This window comes from Pygoscelis adeliae, unplaced genomic scaffold (genome assembly GCF_000699105.1).
Source record: "Pygoscelis adeliae isolate BGI_AS28 unplaced genomic scaffold, ASM69910v1 Scaffold10, whole genome shotgun sequence".
Classification (NCBI taxonomy): Eukaryota; Metazoa; Chordata; class Aves; order Sphenisciformes; family Spheniscidae; genus Pygoscelis; species Pygoscelis adeliae.
This window is the reverse complement of record NW_008824053.1, coordinates 10,080,799-10,096,460: the sequence shown is the minus strand read 5'-3', so window position 1 is coordinate 10,096,460 and position 15,662 is coordinate 10,080,799. Positions and strand designations below refer to the sequence as shown.

Here is a 15,662-nt window from a genome sequence, read left to right as displayed (position 1 = left end):
TTAAACATTTTCTGACATCTGCCACTCTAAATAATTATTCTTGGGCTGATATTTGCCTCTGAGTTTACCTTGAGGTACTGATGGAAAATTCCATAAGAAAGCAAATTTCTTTACCAGTGACAGAACAGCTTAAGTAATATAGATGATACATAATTCATCATAAGGGATAATGAAAAGAGTGATACTGATTTTGCAGTGGTGGGTGTTAGACAAGCAATTCAGTATCTCTCTAAAATTAACTCATTAAGTATCATGCTGTATTCTGAGAGATATTTGGAAAGCAACTTCATCTCTATAAATGTTAGCTTCTGCAGCAAAGTTCTAGTAGGGTTTGAATTTCTCTCTCCAAGGCTTTTTCCTGCCTATTATTTTTACCATGAGACAGCCAGGTATTGGTGAGACATCTGAGAAGGTGCTCAACAGTCTTGGACTTGGAAGAAAGAGCCCACTGAAGTTCACGAGCTTGCAATTGCTAGTGTAATGCTTTTCGCCCTGGGGTTCATTCTGCATCCTAAAACAAATTACACTGAAGATACAGAATGATTGAAAATGGTGACTCTTATACAGGGGGGCATGCACTGAATGACAGCCATCTGATGTGACCATTATTTGCTTGCTCCTGTAACTTGAGGTTACAGTATTCCCTTTTTCCATAGTAATGTCCCTGGCCACAATTCAAGAAATAAGAAAAAATCCAGAGCAACAGTAAAAAAATGTCCAATTTTTTTTCCAAAGAAAGCCTCAATAAGTGATGATCTAAATGAATGAAGCTTGATAAATATGATAAGAAGAAACACAAACCCACTGTCAAGCATGTCACCTGGCCATAAAAAGAACCTGTCAGACAGAACTGAGAAAAAACTTGGGAGAATCACTATCAGAATTCAGGCAAAAGACAGAATAAATGAAAAAAGTTTAAAATTAATTATTTGCCATTTTAAAGGAGCTTTGCTTTCCTGATTGTATTAATTTATCACTGAGCCAATACACTTTCTGCAAGTGCAAGAGCAAGGAAAGCTTTCTTTTCTATATAATAGGGCACTTTCAAAAATACTATACTTTTTCCTAAGAATTTTGCTCAACTACCTGAGGAAATCATACACGCATACACGTCACAAAAATTGGTTTCAGACAATTCAGAAATTGCTGAAAATTTTTCACTTGCAAATTAAATAGTTAATTATGCTAATCTCTGAAAAGAAGTGACAATAAATCACATTTCTGGTCTCTACGCTGTCATTTTTTTCAACCATCCAATGAATGAAAATGTAATATGCATTACTAGTTTTACTTTCTGCTTTGGAACTTCATTCTCTGAGCAAGTCAATTTTACTGTAGCTTCTGTTCCTGACGAGCTATTAAAAATAGGCAAAATGGTTTACAAAATTAGTTTAGTTTTCAGTCAAAATTAAAATGATTCATACTTAAATCAATGGACAGCATGCAGAAAAATAGAAAGGTTCCTATCAAGAAGGCTTGGGGTGAGAAGTCATGTTACATGTTGATGTTCAGCCAAGTAGTAAGCAGTGTCTGATTGCCAACTTTCTTTTTTTTAAATAGTTTGATGCAGACAGAGATGAAGAAGAAGTGTTCTTTGACATAAGTTCGGCAGTTGACAATAAACTATTTGCAAACAACGAGGCGGCAGCAGGTGAGTTAATGTAAGATTTAAAGAACCACATTTTTTATACTGCATTTGACATTGGTGGGATGCCTTTTTTATATTCCTCAAGTACGGATGTAGGTACTGTAGCAAAGTCTTGACCGACCTCAAACATTTGCACAACCAAGGGCAAAAAAATCTCTTTACACTTGGAAACTTCATACAACCCACCTAACATCTTTTTTATCAACAAGCTGACCTTAAAATACTATGGATAGTCCACTAAACAACTATATAATTACTACAAAAACTTTATAAGTTGATCAATTCCAGTTGTCAGCTATCTGTTTCAGTTCCAGATGATACCTCAGCGTTCACCAGAAATCCAGTCCTATGACACTGATGATCATACTTCCTCCCTAACAATTGATACTAATTCTGAAACTGTGTGTGAATATAAGTCAGGCGTTTGGGGGGTTTATTTATTTATATATTTATTATTTGTGCTTACTGAGGCTTGAATGTGTTCAAAGAAAAAGCCTTTGAGGGACAAAGGACTGCAAAAGAATTGCAGCTAAAAATCAAAGCACTGAAAATCCGTAACATCTGTCAGAAATATTTTGCTTGAGGGGAACAGGAAAGTGTTCCTTGGTAACTTCACAACTTTTTCAAGATGGCATCCCTGGCTGCATTCCAAGTAGACCATGAGGGTTATATAGGTAGATGAGGTCACAAATGTCTTGTGAAACAGCACAGAAAAAGAAAAAGAAAATTCTAGGTGAAATGTTTTCCTGTAAAATTTACTAGCTCTATTAAAACAAAGATTAGATACGTATAGTAGAGAAAATTGTGTATCTGATCTCTCCTCTGTTTAAGTCATAGTTTAAGTCATCTGCCATGAATTGGCAGACAGGGTAGCTTCAGTTATTTGTAATTGTGAACAGTCATCTGGGCGCTGCCAAGGAAGGAGGAACTGATGAAGGACAATGAAGTTTAGTAGTAGCAGTACATCTGTTGTCTCTTTTTGACAAAGGGGGGATTACTTTTTTGTACTAGCAAGTCATTTGCAAAGAGCAGTGCTTCAGGCAGAGAGATTAGGTCATATTTTGAAGATTTGAAAGGGGGTTCCAAGCTAGCCAGCCTACAAAACCCACCCATAAGGCTATTTTTGATAATGTTCAAAATGAGATAAAGATGAATTATCAAGGTGGGGTGGGGGGTTTGAGAATAATAAAAAGTGCATTAGCTAAAAAAACAGGTTTCTAGTGGTCAGCTTTGAGGTAAGATGCACACGAGAATAAAGACTACTAGCTTTCTCCCTTAAGTGGCATGCTTACCTCTTTTGTGCTTAGCCTTATTCCTAGAGGCAGGAGATTGATTCCAAACCTAAAATGGCATTCCCACTGTATAGCATTGTATTGATAATTACATGTGGATTCCCTAATTAAATGAGCTAAGTAACTGAATAGCAAGAAGAGGAAAGAAGTGGCATAAAGGTGCTAGCTCTGACAAACTGATTGACAAAAGCTAAACAATTTGCACAAATTGGTTGTGATTCTGGATGAGTTCCAATCAGTTCCTTGAAAGTCTGATCTACTTAATAAATTCCTCACCAAAATAACAGGAGAGCTATGAGCTTTATCAGAAGCCATGCCACAATCATTTAATTGGTGCCTAACCTGAGCACCAATAACAGAGTAAGGAGATTCGAAGTAGGATTTCTAGAGATCCTATGAGACCAGCTATTTAATTTCTAGAGGTCGCAATTCCAGCATTGCCTTGATCTCACTTTTTGTCTTTTAATCATATTAGTGATATTGCAATATGTTTTGGTTCCTGGTGGCTAATGTAAGCATAGTATTTCTAATATTTTCATGCCTCCATATCAATCTAATTCATGCTATACCTGTAAAATCCAGTTGTAATCAACTGTGTAACAATATATGCTGAAACAAAACAACTGAATATTTTTATAGATTAAAATACAATTTTCTTAATTGTTGCCTTCTACGACACGTTAAGACTGTTGCTGAGAGCAACACCTGTCATGAAACTCTACAGTGTAAGGTTGCAATAAAGTTTATATTAGAAGCGTCTTACTGAGAGCAAAATTAAAATGTAATCATTCTAATGCTAATCAGTCCTTCAGTAAATTATTTCTATTATATTCCACTTGAAATTTATCTTCTAAGCATGTCTTGCCCAAGTGCTTATATGCAACATGTATTAATTGAGTTATTAGACAGTGCTTCAGAGCATGCTCCATAACACAGAAAGACATTTTTATTTTATTGAGCTTAAACATGCTACTAAGAGAAGCAACATGTTTCACAGGATACTCTTAGATTACTTTTATGACAGTCAGTGTTGAACAGTGCAAAAACTATAGTTGTTAAAATACAAGTGTGGGCATATTTGAGCCAATGAACCATATTGAATATAATTGCTACCAGGATTTGAAATAAGTAACGGATTTAAGCAAGGATTGGAAATACATTAGCTGATTTGCCAAAACACAAATGGTCCAAGAAGCAGACTTAATTAACTCACATGATGGGGTGTAGCTACCTTGTAATGGGAAGTCAAATCAACTGCAGATAAATTTAGACAGAACAGTACAATTTAGTTTCATTGTATAAATGAATTTAGTGAACCGTGAAAAAGCAATGCCTGACATTTGCATTCATGAAAACTTAAGGATGAACACACTTTCAGAGAAAGTGACACGCACCCAGGCTCAGAACACTGAAATGTTTTATAGGACCAGAGACATTTACGGCCACGATGCCCCTGGGTTCTGGGGTGCATTTCTGTGGTAGGAATCACACACCTGCCCGTAACAGCCATACCCTCTCAGCTTCCCATGACCAATCCTGTGCAGTTCAGCTTAGGAGCACCAAACAATACGTAAAATACAGCATAAAATTTAAAAGTACAGCCTCGTAGTGAAGGAATCAACTGAGCACAGCCCCGCACCCACCTGGGGGCAGGGGAGTCATTCTCCCTGACTGTCAGACCTGGCAGGGGTAGCTCCTGTCAGCACACCCTTGTACAACTGCAGCCACCCATTAATTCAACTCGTCCCTCAGGCTGTGTCATTGGGTCCTCTTGGGTTCCTAGCAAGACAAATCTTTATGAATGATGCCTTCAGTGTCAAGATACAAAGCCTAGCAGAAAAAGGGAATGCATTTTAGCTGATCTGCTGTTTCTTTTTTCAGCAGTCTGCTCCTCCCTGGAGAGCTGATTATTCAGTTAACAGGGATTTAATAAAAACTTCCAACTGACTTACTTTTTAATTGTGCAGTACTGTAGTTAATAAAATGCTCTCTGTTTTTTCCCCTAAGGAAAATACAGGGCACATGAAAATGACCATGTTTCCCTTACCTCAACTTTATGCATGCACTGAAATTGAGGAAGCCTATTTTAAGTCATAAGAGCACCTTTTCACATCAGGTGCTTGCAAGCTATTTCTCCATGGCAGTAGAGCTTTCATGCATTTTCTTAATTTTTATTTTTTAACAGTTGAGTTTCCCCTTTTGAAATTGATACAGTTACTCAGATCGTTTGCAATAGGTTCATACAAGCACACGAAGGTTCTAAGTTAACCAAGAGCTGAGATTATCTGGTGGAATGGGGCATCCCTTCGAAAAGAATTAGGACAGTTTGGACTGTAAGACTTTCCTCCTAATGGTAAACAAGTATTCATTTTTTTATAGCCTTGTTCTCACTGTACCAACTTATCAAAGGAAAAACAACGCAACTCAGAAAAGGCAATGAAACTTACTTATGATCAGCTGTTTTGTTGTCAGAGCACGAGATGTGCAGCCTGCAGACTCACTGAAAGCAGCAGGGCATGTTTGCTTCCAAACGCTTTAACCAATCCTTCTCTTTTCCTTAAGCCAACATTTTATGTTTCTCCTTTGATAGCTGAACATTGCCACAAGTTTTACATAAAATGTTGCTGATCGAAACTTGGGCTTAGAAAACCTGAGCTGAGTTTTGAATTATCCACTCTTTCTAACACTTTCCCCTTGGTTTTAACCTTGTCAGTAGCTTTGCCTACCACCAGGATTACTGACTCTCAGTACCTTGCAAAGTGGCTGTCTGGTACGCTTCTGCTGCCGCACGTACTAGCGATTAGTTAGCGAGCCTGTTGTCCTCCCCTAGAAGACCTGTTTTAGGAAGATTTAGTCCAAACTCAGGAAAATATGCTCCCTCCAACAACAAACTGAGATGGAGGATAGCAAACTACTCATGCTTATCCCTGCACCAGGGATATCACAAGTACTCTTATATGTTCCCTCATTACTTTATCTTGTCCTGGGAGTAGCCGTTTGCTTCAATTCATTTCTGGTAGGTTTGTCTTCAGGCAATTTGAGAAGCGTAGAGAAGTCTGTATACTGTTCGGTGATAGATGGTTATGGGGTTTGTTAGTTTTCATAGAACCAAGAAAGGAAAGACACATATTTTCAATTTTCCTGACCTTCCTTGAATATACTCTGGAAAGGATCTATGCTTCCCCAAGGGAACTGGTGTCCAAGTTCAAGAAAAAAAGGCCTTAAGATGCTTGACCATATTAAAATTGTATAACCATTATGGCTTTTATCACTTAAGATACATTATGCATGAGTATTCATTTTCAGCCTGACCTTTAAGTTTGCAGCACCATATTTCATATTAATGTTTCTAGCTAAGGATACATACTGCTCTTGGTAGTTAAGTGACAGTTAATCAAATACTTGCACACAAGTGCCTTTAAAAGTGATTGATGTGTCAAGGTAGGCCAGTGCTGGTGACGACTGAGGCTTCGTTCAATTATATTATCAACAATGACACAATGTCAAGAGTGAGATGTCAGCTGTGTAAAATAAATCAAAAATTAAGATTCAGCAGTAGTAAATCTGTTTGGTTGCATATATCTTTTACAGACAGGTATTTTCAAAAGACCATAAAGCGTATGTGCCAGAGAACATGCTGCATATATACATGTGACGTTCTATGGTAGCAAGAGTATAATCCCTTTCTGTTATTTTTTTTATAGCAATCTGATAAAGTATACATAAACACTGGGGGGGGGAACAAACACACCAGCAGATGGTAGACCCATATCTTTCCCTGGTATCTCTTACGTAGTCCAAAGAGTTGCATCAAAGATGAATTTGGCAGCAATTGTAATATGGATTGCAAATTAAGACACCCTGGAATCATCATCTCTACCAAGCAGTTATAGTTTTAGTCATCATGACATGCAGGTTGCTCTCCTCTGTTCTCTTTTAGTGATGTTTAGTTCACCACCTACATAGATTATTACTATGTAAACTTTAAAAGCAAACAAAAGCAGATAACGCATAAATGCATCTGGCACAAATTGAACTGCAAAATCTGTTATTGACAGCGTTTGTTACAGAGAGCCACCCATACAAACATCTGTAATGGTGAGAAAACAACTCCAGGTCATCAATAGTCTTAAAACTATGTATCCTCAATGCCAGTGCTTGCAGGAACATCTTACCAGGTGGAGGCACCTGTAACCCAGGTAGAGACACCTGTAACCCGGGAGGGAGGGAGTTGTTTTCTCTTCCTCCTCAGTGATCTTGTCTGACTGGGGATGTGAGGGCACAAAACAAAGCACATCTTGTACTTCCCCTGGCATTACCTGTTGTTCCCCACATGAAGGTAGTGATCGGACTCACCTGTGGCTGCTGGCTGGTTACAATTTTTAGATCTTTGTGTGTCATTACAGTATTTTTGCTGTTCTCATTTTAATAATGCTGTGAAAAATACTCCTGTAGTCACATGCCTATTGACATTTTAATGTGTGTTGAATACGTGCAGGATTTGGTGTAGGGCTGCACCACCTGGAGGGCACAGGAGACTGCTTCCTTGTTGCCCAGGAGTGAGATAATCTGAATGGGGTGATAATGCCAGAACATGATGTCCATGCTACACCCTTCCTATGTTTATATAGGAAGATGATTAGTAGTTTATCCTCCCATTCTGGTGTAGCAATGACTACCCCCCTACATGACTTGTAGAAATACCAAGCCCAATTTCTGTTATCCTGCACCTTCAGCAGTTCAGCTGAAGCCAAACTGTAAAGCTCAGCCAGGGCAAGGTTTCTCAGCAACTGAATTTTGTTATCCCAAGTGCAAGAGGCTGCATGACTTGCTGATCCTGGCACAGGAAAATGATGGGGAGAAGGGGCAGAGCCACACTGTCACCTTGGAAAGGGGTAGGATAGGAATGGGGACTGTTGCTGCTGGAAGCATGCTGCTTTGGTCCCCCATCAACATCACTCCAGGATCCTTATCTGCTAATCACCAATTAGTCAGTATTTCCTTTCTCTTTCCTAAACATGGTTTGTATTCTCTCCTGAGCCAAGATACCTGTGGCAATTTTACAACTGCAAGTCATGGCATGCAGAACATCCTACCCAATAAATTTGCAATCTAGCTGAAACAATTTGCCATTTAGTATAACCATTCCTTATTAAGATTTGTGATAGCTTTTATGGATGCTTTGAAGGCTTTGTTAATGGAATACTGTTCACCCAAGTACTCTTAGCACATCTGAATGGTTCCTTAGATCACAGTTTTTGCATACATACAATTGGAAATATTATAGTGTTCCATCACATAAAGTGAAAATTTCCAATCCATTCTGAAGTCTAATTTTCTTTCCTATTTTAGGGCCAAATGAACTTCATTGCAGTCTGATTATGGATTCTGGAGATACTGTTTATACAGAATTTGACTTTGAAGACCAGGTAATTTTACGTATATATGGCCTCTCTCTAGACAGTTTTCTAGTTTATGTACATACTGTGCTATACAATTTGTCTGAACAAGGTGGTGGAACTTTAAGGGTACCTAAGCAAAGGGCTTTTTAAGTGCGATATAAGTAAATTCATGATACACAGAAGTTGCTTTCTGGTTATGAGAAAAGAGTGACTATTATTGTGGTAGTAAGAGCCCATATCTTCCATTACTGTACATCACTGAGTTTCCTCTACAAATTTTAAAATGTTGGCAAACATGGCAAATAGAATTGTTGGAATGCACTGTAAGTCTACTGTATATTTAAGAAGAGGGAGTAAAACATTTTTCAAGAGAGACATGAAAGTACAAGAAGTGTGAAATGTAACTAAAACCAAATCAAACATTCTCCCCTTGAAAAAGAAAAGTGTTCTTAAGAATAAAACAACAACAAATGCTTACAGCATGTTGAAACCAGCCTTTCTACTGATCCCGTTCTATCCACATCTGAAAACTAAATTTTGATAGTGTTTTCCTTGTATATAGGAAGAAAGAAGGCTAGAGAGGGGAAAAAAAGTTTTATACATCTTTCCTCTCTAATCTTCACCTCAGCACTGGTAAGGCCACATCTGGAGTACTGTGTCCAGTTCTGGGCTCACCGATACAACATACGGAGCTACCTGAGAGAGTCCAGTGAAGGGCCACTGAGATGATTAAGGGACTGGGCCAATTCTCCAACGAGGAAAGGCTGAGAGAGCTGGGAGTGTTCAGCCTGGAAAAGAGAAGGCTCAGGGGGGCTCTCATCAATGTGCACAGAAATCTGAAGGGAGGGTGCAAAGAAGATGGAGCCAAGCTCTTTTCCGTGGTGCCCAGTGACAGGACAAGAGGCAATGGGCACAAACTGAAACACGGGAGGTTCCTGTGTCTTGGATACTGTGCTAAGGACAAACGTTACTATTCTTGTTACTGTGCTGGGGATAAGCATTAAAAGAATGACTTATAACTAAAAAAAAAAAAAAAAATTAAAGCCATCTGCCTATCATACCGCCATGCTTAAGGGTGGTATTTTTGCATGTTTTGCTTTCTGTCTTTCACTTTTGCACGACTCCGCTTGCATTTTCTTCACCAATAACACAAACACTTCTCTAGATTTGTGAGCAGCTTGGCAAAGAATGCTATTTTGTGTTTCTGTTATCATTCAACTAAATGCAGTTGCGAATGTTCTCACCTCTTTCCTCGTTATTCGCAAAAGAGATCTTTTCCTGCGAAATTTTAAAGCTAGTGACAAAATCAGGACCAACAAAACTGAATTTTCGTTCAGTATCATCTGTTCACTCATTGGTTTTCTTTCACAGTATTCAGTGCAACACTTTATCCTCACCTGCAACATGTTATATGTTTTAGCCCTATTCACTTCTGTTAATTTACCATCCTTTTACTGTTCTTTTTGGCTGTTATTTCAGTTTGGCTTTTTTCAAGCAGACAGCTTGCCTCTGTCTCCAAATCCCATTTTAAATCCCATTCTTTCATAAATCCTTCTTAAAACATTCTGTACTCCAGGAAACTCTCTTGAGTTTCTCGTCATCTTTGTCTTGACTGTGCTACTTCTTTATTGCAGGGTTTAGGCCTTTATGCCCTATAAAGCAGAATGTATATTTAAATCATGTTTGGACTATGTTGATGTTAAGTTTTGCATTTTAGTGACATTCTAAATACATTCTTTTGGCAGAGTATGAACACTAAAGAAATTATACTCTTGGTTCATAATGTTTGAAATGCTATTCAAATAATAAGCACAAGTTTTATAGTTACAAAATAAAATTAACAGAAATATATGAAAATTACACTAATTTATGATTTCAGATGATATGGTTCACTGATGATACATTTCACAGCCCATAAAAGCCCGGACTGTAGTTTTGAATGAAGTTGCCTGTGGTTCTTATGTGAGACTAAACAAGACTACCATGGGACCTTATTTGTCAATAGCAAATATTGTTTCTGACAGATGTGGCGGTTAGCTTTTCTCATTATTTTGCCAGACCAACACATTGCCATTCTGGCAAGAGTCCAACACTGTTATTAAACAGAGAAGGAGAAATGAACTAAAAACAGTGCTAAAAACCCTTCAGTCAAAGAGAGATCTATAAATATGAAGTGGTTGACAATGACTCTCTTCAACTGCAAGTTGATATCTTTGATACTTATTAGTGACATTTTTAAAAATATAAGTATTTCTATTACTAATAAATATTTTTATACCCAGTTCATATGAGATGTCTTGTACAGATATGAAGAAAATATAAAGGAGAAAGCAATTGCAATCAAAAGCCCTTACCATCTAAATTTTGAAACGGTGCAAGCAAGTATTATATACAGAAGCAAAGAAGGGAGTGGAGATTACCGGAAAGACATAATACCATCTAGCTACCCAGTCTAAAAAACAAAATTAGAAATTACTCTCAGGAAGATCAATAACTAAATTCAGGAGTGAGGAACTGCTCGCATTCGAAACTTGAGCTCGTTTTGACTGTGGCAGTGATTTAATACTCCAGTGATTTACCACATGCTGTTTACAAATCGCGGGAAGCACCAACAACCTTTCCTCAGAGAATCTCAAGTGGAGAAGGAACGCGTGTCTGGATACAAATGTGTCATGCAGTGATATTATTGCATAGGAAATCTGTCATGAGAATGTGGGGGATAAGAAGGCTGGTTTCTAAGCAACCTTACACAGCCGAGCTGCTAAAAACGGCTAGATTTTAGCAGAACATCTTGGTAGTCACTGAACAAGAGGAGCTGGGGGTTAGAGCAGTACACAACATGTACTCAAGACAAAGCCACAGCTGGGGATGAGTATCACTTGGCACAGCTGAAATGGACGTACACAAATACGTCCTTTGCATTTTCTCATTCTTGGAATGAGCCAGGAAAATCTCCAGTGTAAACTAAGCCAACAAACTAAGCCAACAAAGAAGTATCCGAGTTCTTCAGATGTACGCTACTTCTTCCAGAATAACCTTTCTTACTGGCAGGCAGGAACAAGGAGAAGGAGTGGTGTGGTTCCAGCTACTGATGTAGTCATCAGCTCATCTAGGAATGCTCCAAAATACAGCGAAATGCTTCGAGAAACACTTGGTACCTGTTGTTGAAACAGTGCAAAGCAACACTAATGCAGGCTAAGATCTGGCTTTTCTGGAGGAGTACACAGGGGAATCTGAATTAAAAATAACTCAGACAAAGCTCGAGCTTTATATTGTACATTTTGTAAATGAACGTTCAACTAAATTCATGTAACTAAATTAAAAGCAAGCTGATTGTTTTCTACCGGCTATGCATGAATGCTTCAAGAACTAGAACACTTGTAATCACTAAGTCCCTACAGCATTGAAAGGCAGGAGGGAAATACCCACTTTTAATAAATAAATAAATAAATAAATATTTCTTCAAATCACTGATAACTATTTTTCTGTTTCTCAGATCTGTAGCTGTCAGATTCCATATTACAGAAGGAATAATCTAGGTTTTTAGAATGACTGCCCAAAATATATTCTTCTAAGAAATAAAAATAAGAGCAGACAGTACCTCTCATTAAGGATGCCTTGTGGAAGGACCAGCCAAAGTTTTACATGGTAGCAATCTCTGTAGCCTTTTTTGGATTAATGATTACACTACTCATGACTTGATTGAAAAACATAGAAGCACAGTAAACTGATAAGTCTCAGATATTTTCACCCATATTAAGACATCAGGAATATGTTTTGGGCCACTCATTTTTGGGTGCAACAGCATAGCTTCTAACGAGGGAAGACCTGTGCTTTCTAGAATATTCTCAATTTGCAGAACTCGCTGTCGTGACTAGCATCTGGTTTAATAAGGATTGTCTTTTGCTGCTGGAATGCTCCCAAGTGTGATACACGTTTTCACTGCTCACTGTGTTCATTTACACTTGCCATTCGATTTCTCAACTTTGCCAGAGAGGCTGTCAATATAATGCCACTTGTTTCCAGAGATCAGACAAGTTTTATCTTTAAGAACTGGATTTTTAATTAGAAAGCTACCATTTGGCTTCTTTCAAGTGCATTCAGGCCAAAAGGGAGTATTGAAAAATTGGCATCAGTGAATCCTGTCAAAGAGTCCCAGAAGAAAAGAGCATCCAATTATTTTCTTGTGAAAACAAGGCTTTCAAGACAACCTTAGCCAGTCTGAGGAATATTTAGACTAATTAGAGAAAAAGTTAAAACATACAGTCAGACAACTGTAAAGTGAATACACTCCTGAACAAGTACTTACAGAATTGATAACTTTAAAATTTGGGAAACATGAAAATCAGGTAAGCTTCAAGTAAAAACCTTAAAAATATACTTAGTCTCTTCTAATATTTGGGGGTGAGAGGGGAAATATTTTTCACATCTACAAAACATGGAAACGCATTTTTGTGCCTCAAAGGAAGTTACCAGTTCATAACTGAGGCATTCCTATGTCCTTCCAGTGTCAGACTGCATTTACTTATTCAATTAGGTAAACGCAATGGCGCATGCAAAGGAGAGATTGCCTTCCCCCTTCTCCCCCCCAAGTGTGTCAAAGACCTAGGAAAAGTAGATGTAAAAAGACTGAAAGATAATAAAAGGTTTTCTGTTCAGCAGTGACAAGCGATCTACTGAATTAAGAAAATTGTATAGCCCAATCTTTGCTGCAAGTGCAGAATGTTTTATAATTAGAAAATGTGACAGCTCACTTGAAAAGCAAGAAGCAAAACCAAAATGAAGTGGAAGAAAAAAGCCCTCAAAAAGACTTACTCTCATTCTAACGAGAGGAAACAAGCTCTTGATTAAAAGTTGTTGCCATGTAGTGACAATTCTTCCTACAGCTCGCTGTCATTTCCCACCCAGAGAACATATGAATCTAGGCTTTAGGGGAGCAGGAGGAAAGCTTTAAGTGAACAGATGAAAACCAGACTCCATTGCTACCAACTGTAACATTTCCTGCCTGACTGGTTATCATAGCTTGAAACTTAAATATTCAAGAGAGATAATAAAAAGGCCCTGAAAGTCTCTTCAATACAGAAGCAGAACACAAATATTCCTAAAACTGATGGGCAACAGCAAATTGAAAGCCTCATTTAACTAAAACTTTGTGGATTAAACCAAAGACCATTTTCCTCCATTTACTGTGTTTTGACTCCTTTTTCTCTACATTGAAGATTCAATCCAAGTAATTTATTTAACCCTTCAGACACAGTGTTCCAGGGGTTGACATTATGAGACGACAAAGAGCAAACTGCACATCTCCATTAGCAGGAGAAATTTTCACTGGGACTTCTAAAGCTACCTTTCAAAGTTAGATAAACATTGATTAAATTATTTAAGGGGTCAGATCTAGAATGTACTATATTAATCATGTGCTTTCTCTTTACTTGAGAACATAAGGAACTTCTGGTATAACAGCAGTTTTATTCATGTATGCTGTGCGGCATTAATCGTTACAGGTCTTAGTAAAATGACCAAGAGTATCCAGAAGCCATTTGGGCTTTTAATGCTGGACATTTCTGCGGTGTCCATTTCTCTTACACTGATAGGCAGCAGCGTCAATTTGAATTACAGATTCTGGTTCTACAGGGAAACTGATTAAAACAGAAGTACGTGATAGAAAAGAAAATGGACTCTAGGAAACTCAAAGAATGACTGTGAAACTCTGTTCCCTCAACATTTATTTTTGTTAAAGAGCACAGAAATGTGGAGTCCGATCTAGTTTAAGGATATCTGCAAAAAGAGATAATGCGTAAGCATCCAAAGAGATGAAAGAGCTGGAGAGGCAGGCCTAGCTACAGAGGAAAGATGTTTAATAGAAATGTACTGAAGTCAATGAACAATCTGTTCAGTTCAAGTTGCCATGGAAACTATCCTATTAAATGCTTGAAAAAAATCAGTTCTAGAAACAAAGTACTACAGTTTGCCTGTTACAAAGTGCTCCCTTAATAAGCTCAAACCAAGTGCATTTTGGTGCTTCTATATCATTTTGTATGCTTGAAGAATTATTTTTCTCTTTCAAAATCACCATTGTACACTGTAGTAAAGGCATGTGAGAGAAAGCCTACTGCTCTGTTTTCCCCCACGCAAACTACGGCAAAATAGGCAAGAAAAATTGCCATAGACTCAAATCTGCATTTTTTCTTTGAAATGCCAGAAACAGTTGTTTGCTCCTCCTTTTACAGACATTATTTGGATTTACTTTCTGATGATACATATATTAGGGGGGACTGAACTGCCAAGGTTAGTTGAAGTCTTTGCATCCCCATTTCTTTTCTGATTTTGAAACAAAAGTTGCTGCCTGCAGCTCTGGTGGGCAGTACAGGGCACGAGGCCTGGGTTACAAGGGTGGTGAGCTCATGTGAGTTACTGGAGATTTAAACAACAGTGACAGCTTCATTCTTCAAGATGTGCTGCATTTATGCTCCACTGAATACTTTTGCAGTAACTTAGGAAGCTCTTGTCTGTGGCTTGTGGAAGGTGTCTGTAGAAAAAAGCGTTACAATTTACAGTATCTCACCCTCATTTTTCTAGGCAATAGCACTAGGATAGTGCTTTCCTCACACCAGCTTGCCCCTCTGCTGGCAAACCGAGGCCTTATCCTTTCATGCACAAAATATAACTTTACAGCTAAATTTACGAGTTCTGCATTTTACGTGTCTACCTTTACAGCCCAGAGAAGCTGTGTAATTCTTGGGGAATATCAGGCATCCCACACAGTTGATGCAAATAGGATCCACATAAAGCTGATAATGAAATGCAAAAGTGTATTTTAAATCACCCCCTCCCCGCCTCCTAGATTTAGACACCTTACTCAGGTTACGTTCATGTAGCCCAGCATCCCTAAAGACAGCTACCAAAGCCCATCCTTAAAAATATTTGTAGCAACAATTTCTATATTTTAAAGCATTGAAGAAGAAACAGCTTTTTTATAAAACATTTTTGTATTTCTTAATCACTGCCAAAGTACATACTAGAGATTTTCACATTTACATATTGAACTGCAATGATTGCAACGGTGCTATTTTACTATATGGGATACAAAACTGCTCTTTAAATAACTTACTTATATTGAAGCAGAAGAGCGACTTCTCTGGGTACATTGGAAACACTTTAAAAAAAAATCCTCTATGTGTTTTCAGGAAGCCATATGTTTCCTATTTGGTGTCTTTTTACTCCTTATGTATCCCATGATTGTGCAGTCAACTTTAGTCAATTTGGGCTTAAATACCAGTCATAAGGAGTGAGAAGTGGCCTAGTTTTAGAATTCCTTCA

General features: G+C 38.0%; 1 protein-coding gene across 1 annotated transcript in view; it reads left to right on the top strand.

The window, feature by feature from the left end:
• The window catches only part of AK5 (adenylate kinase 5), a 95,451-nt gene that overhangs the window by 46,572 nt on the left and 33,217 nt on the right, over positions 1-15,662 (top strand). The window contains exons 6-7 of the mRNA XM_009333844.1: positions 1,561-1,651; positions 8,293-8,369. Of these exons, the coding sequence (XP_009332119.1) occupies positions 1,561-1,651; positions 8,293-8,369 (168 nt within the window). The remainder of the gene's footprint in view (positions 1-1,560; positions 1,652-8,292; positions 8,370-15,662) is intronic.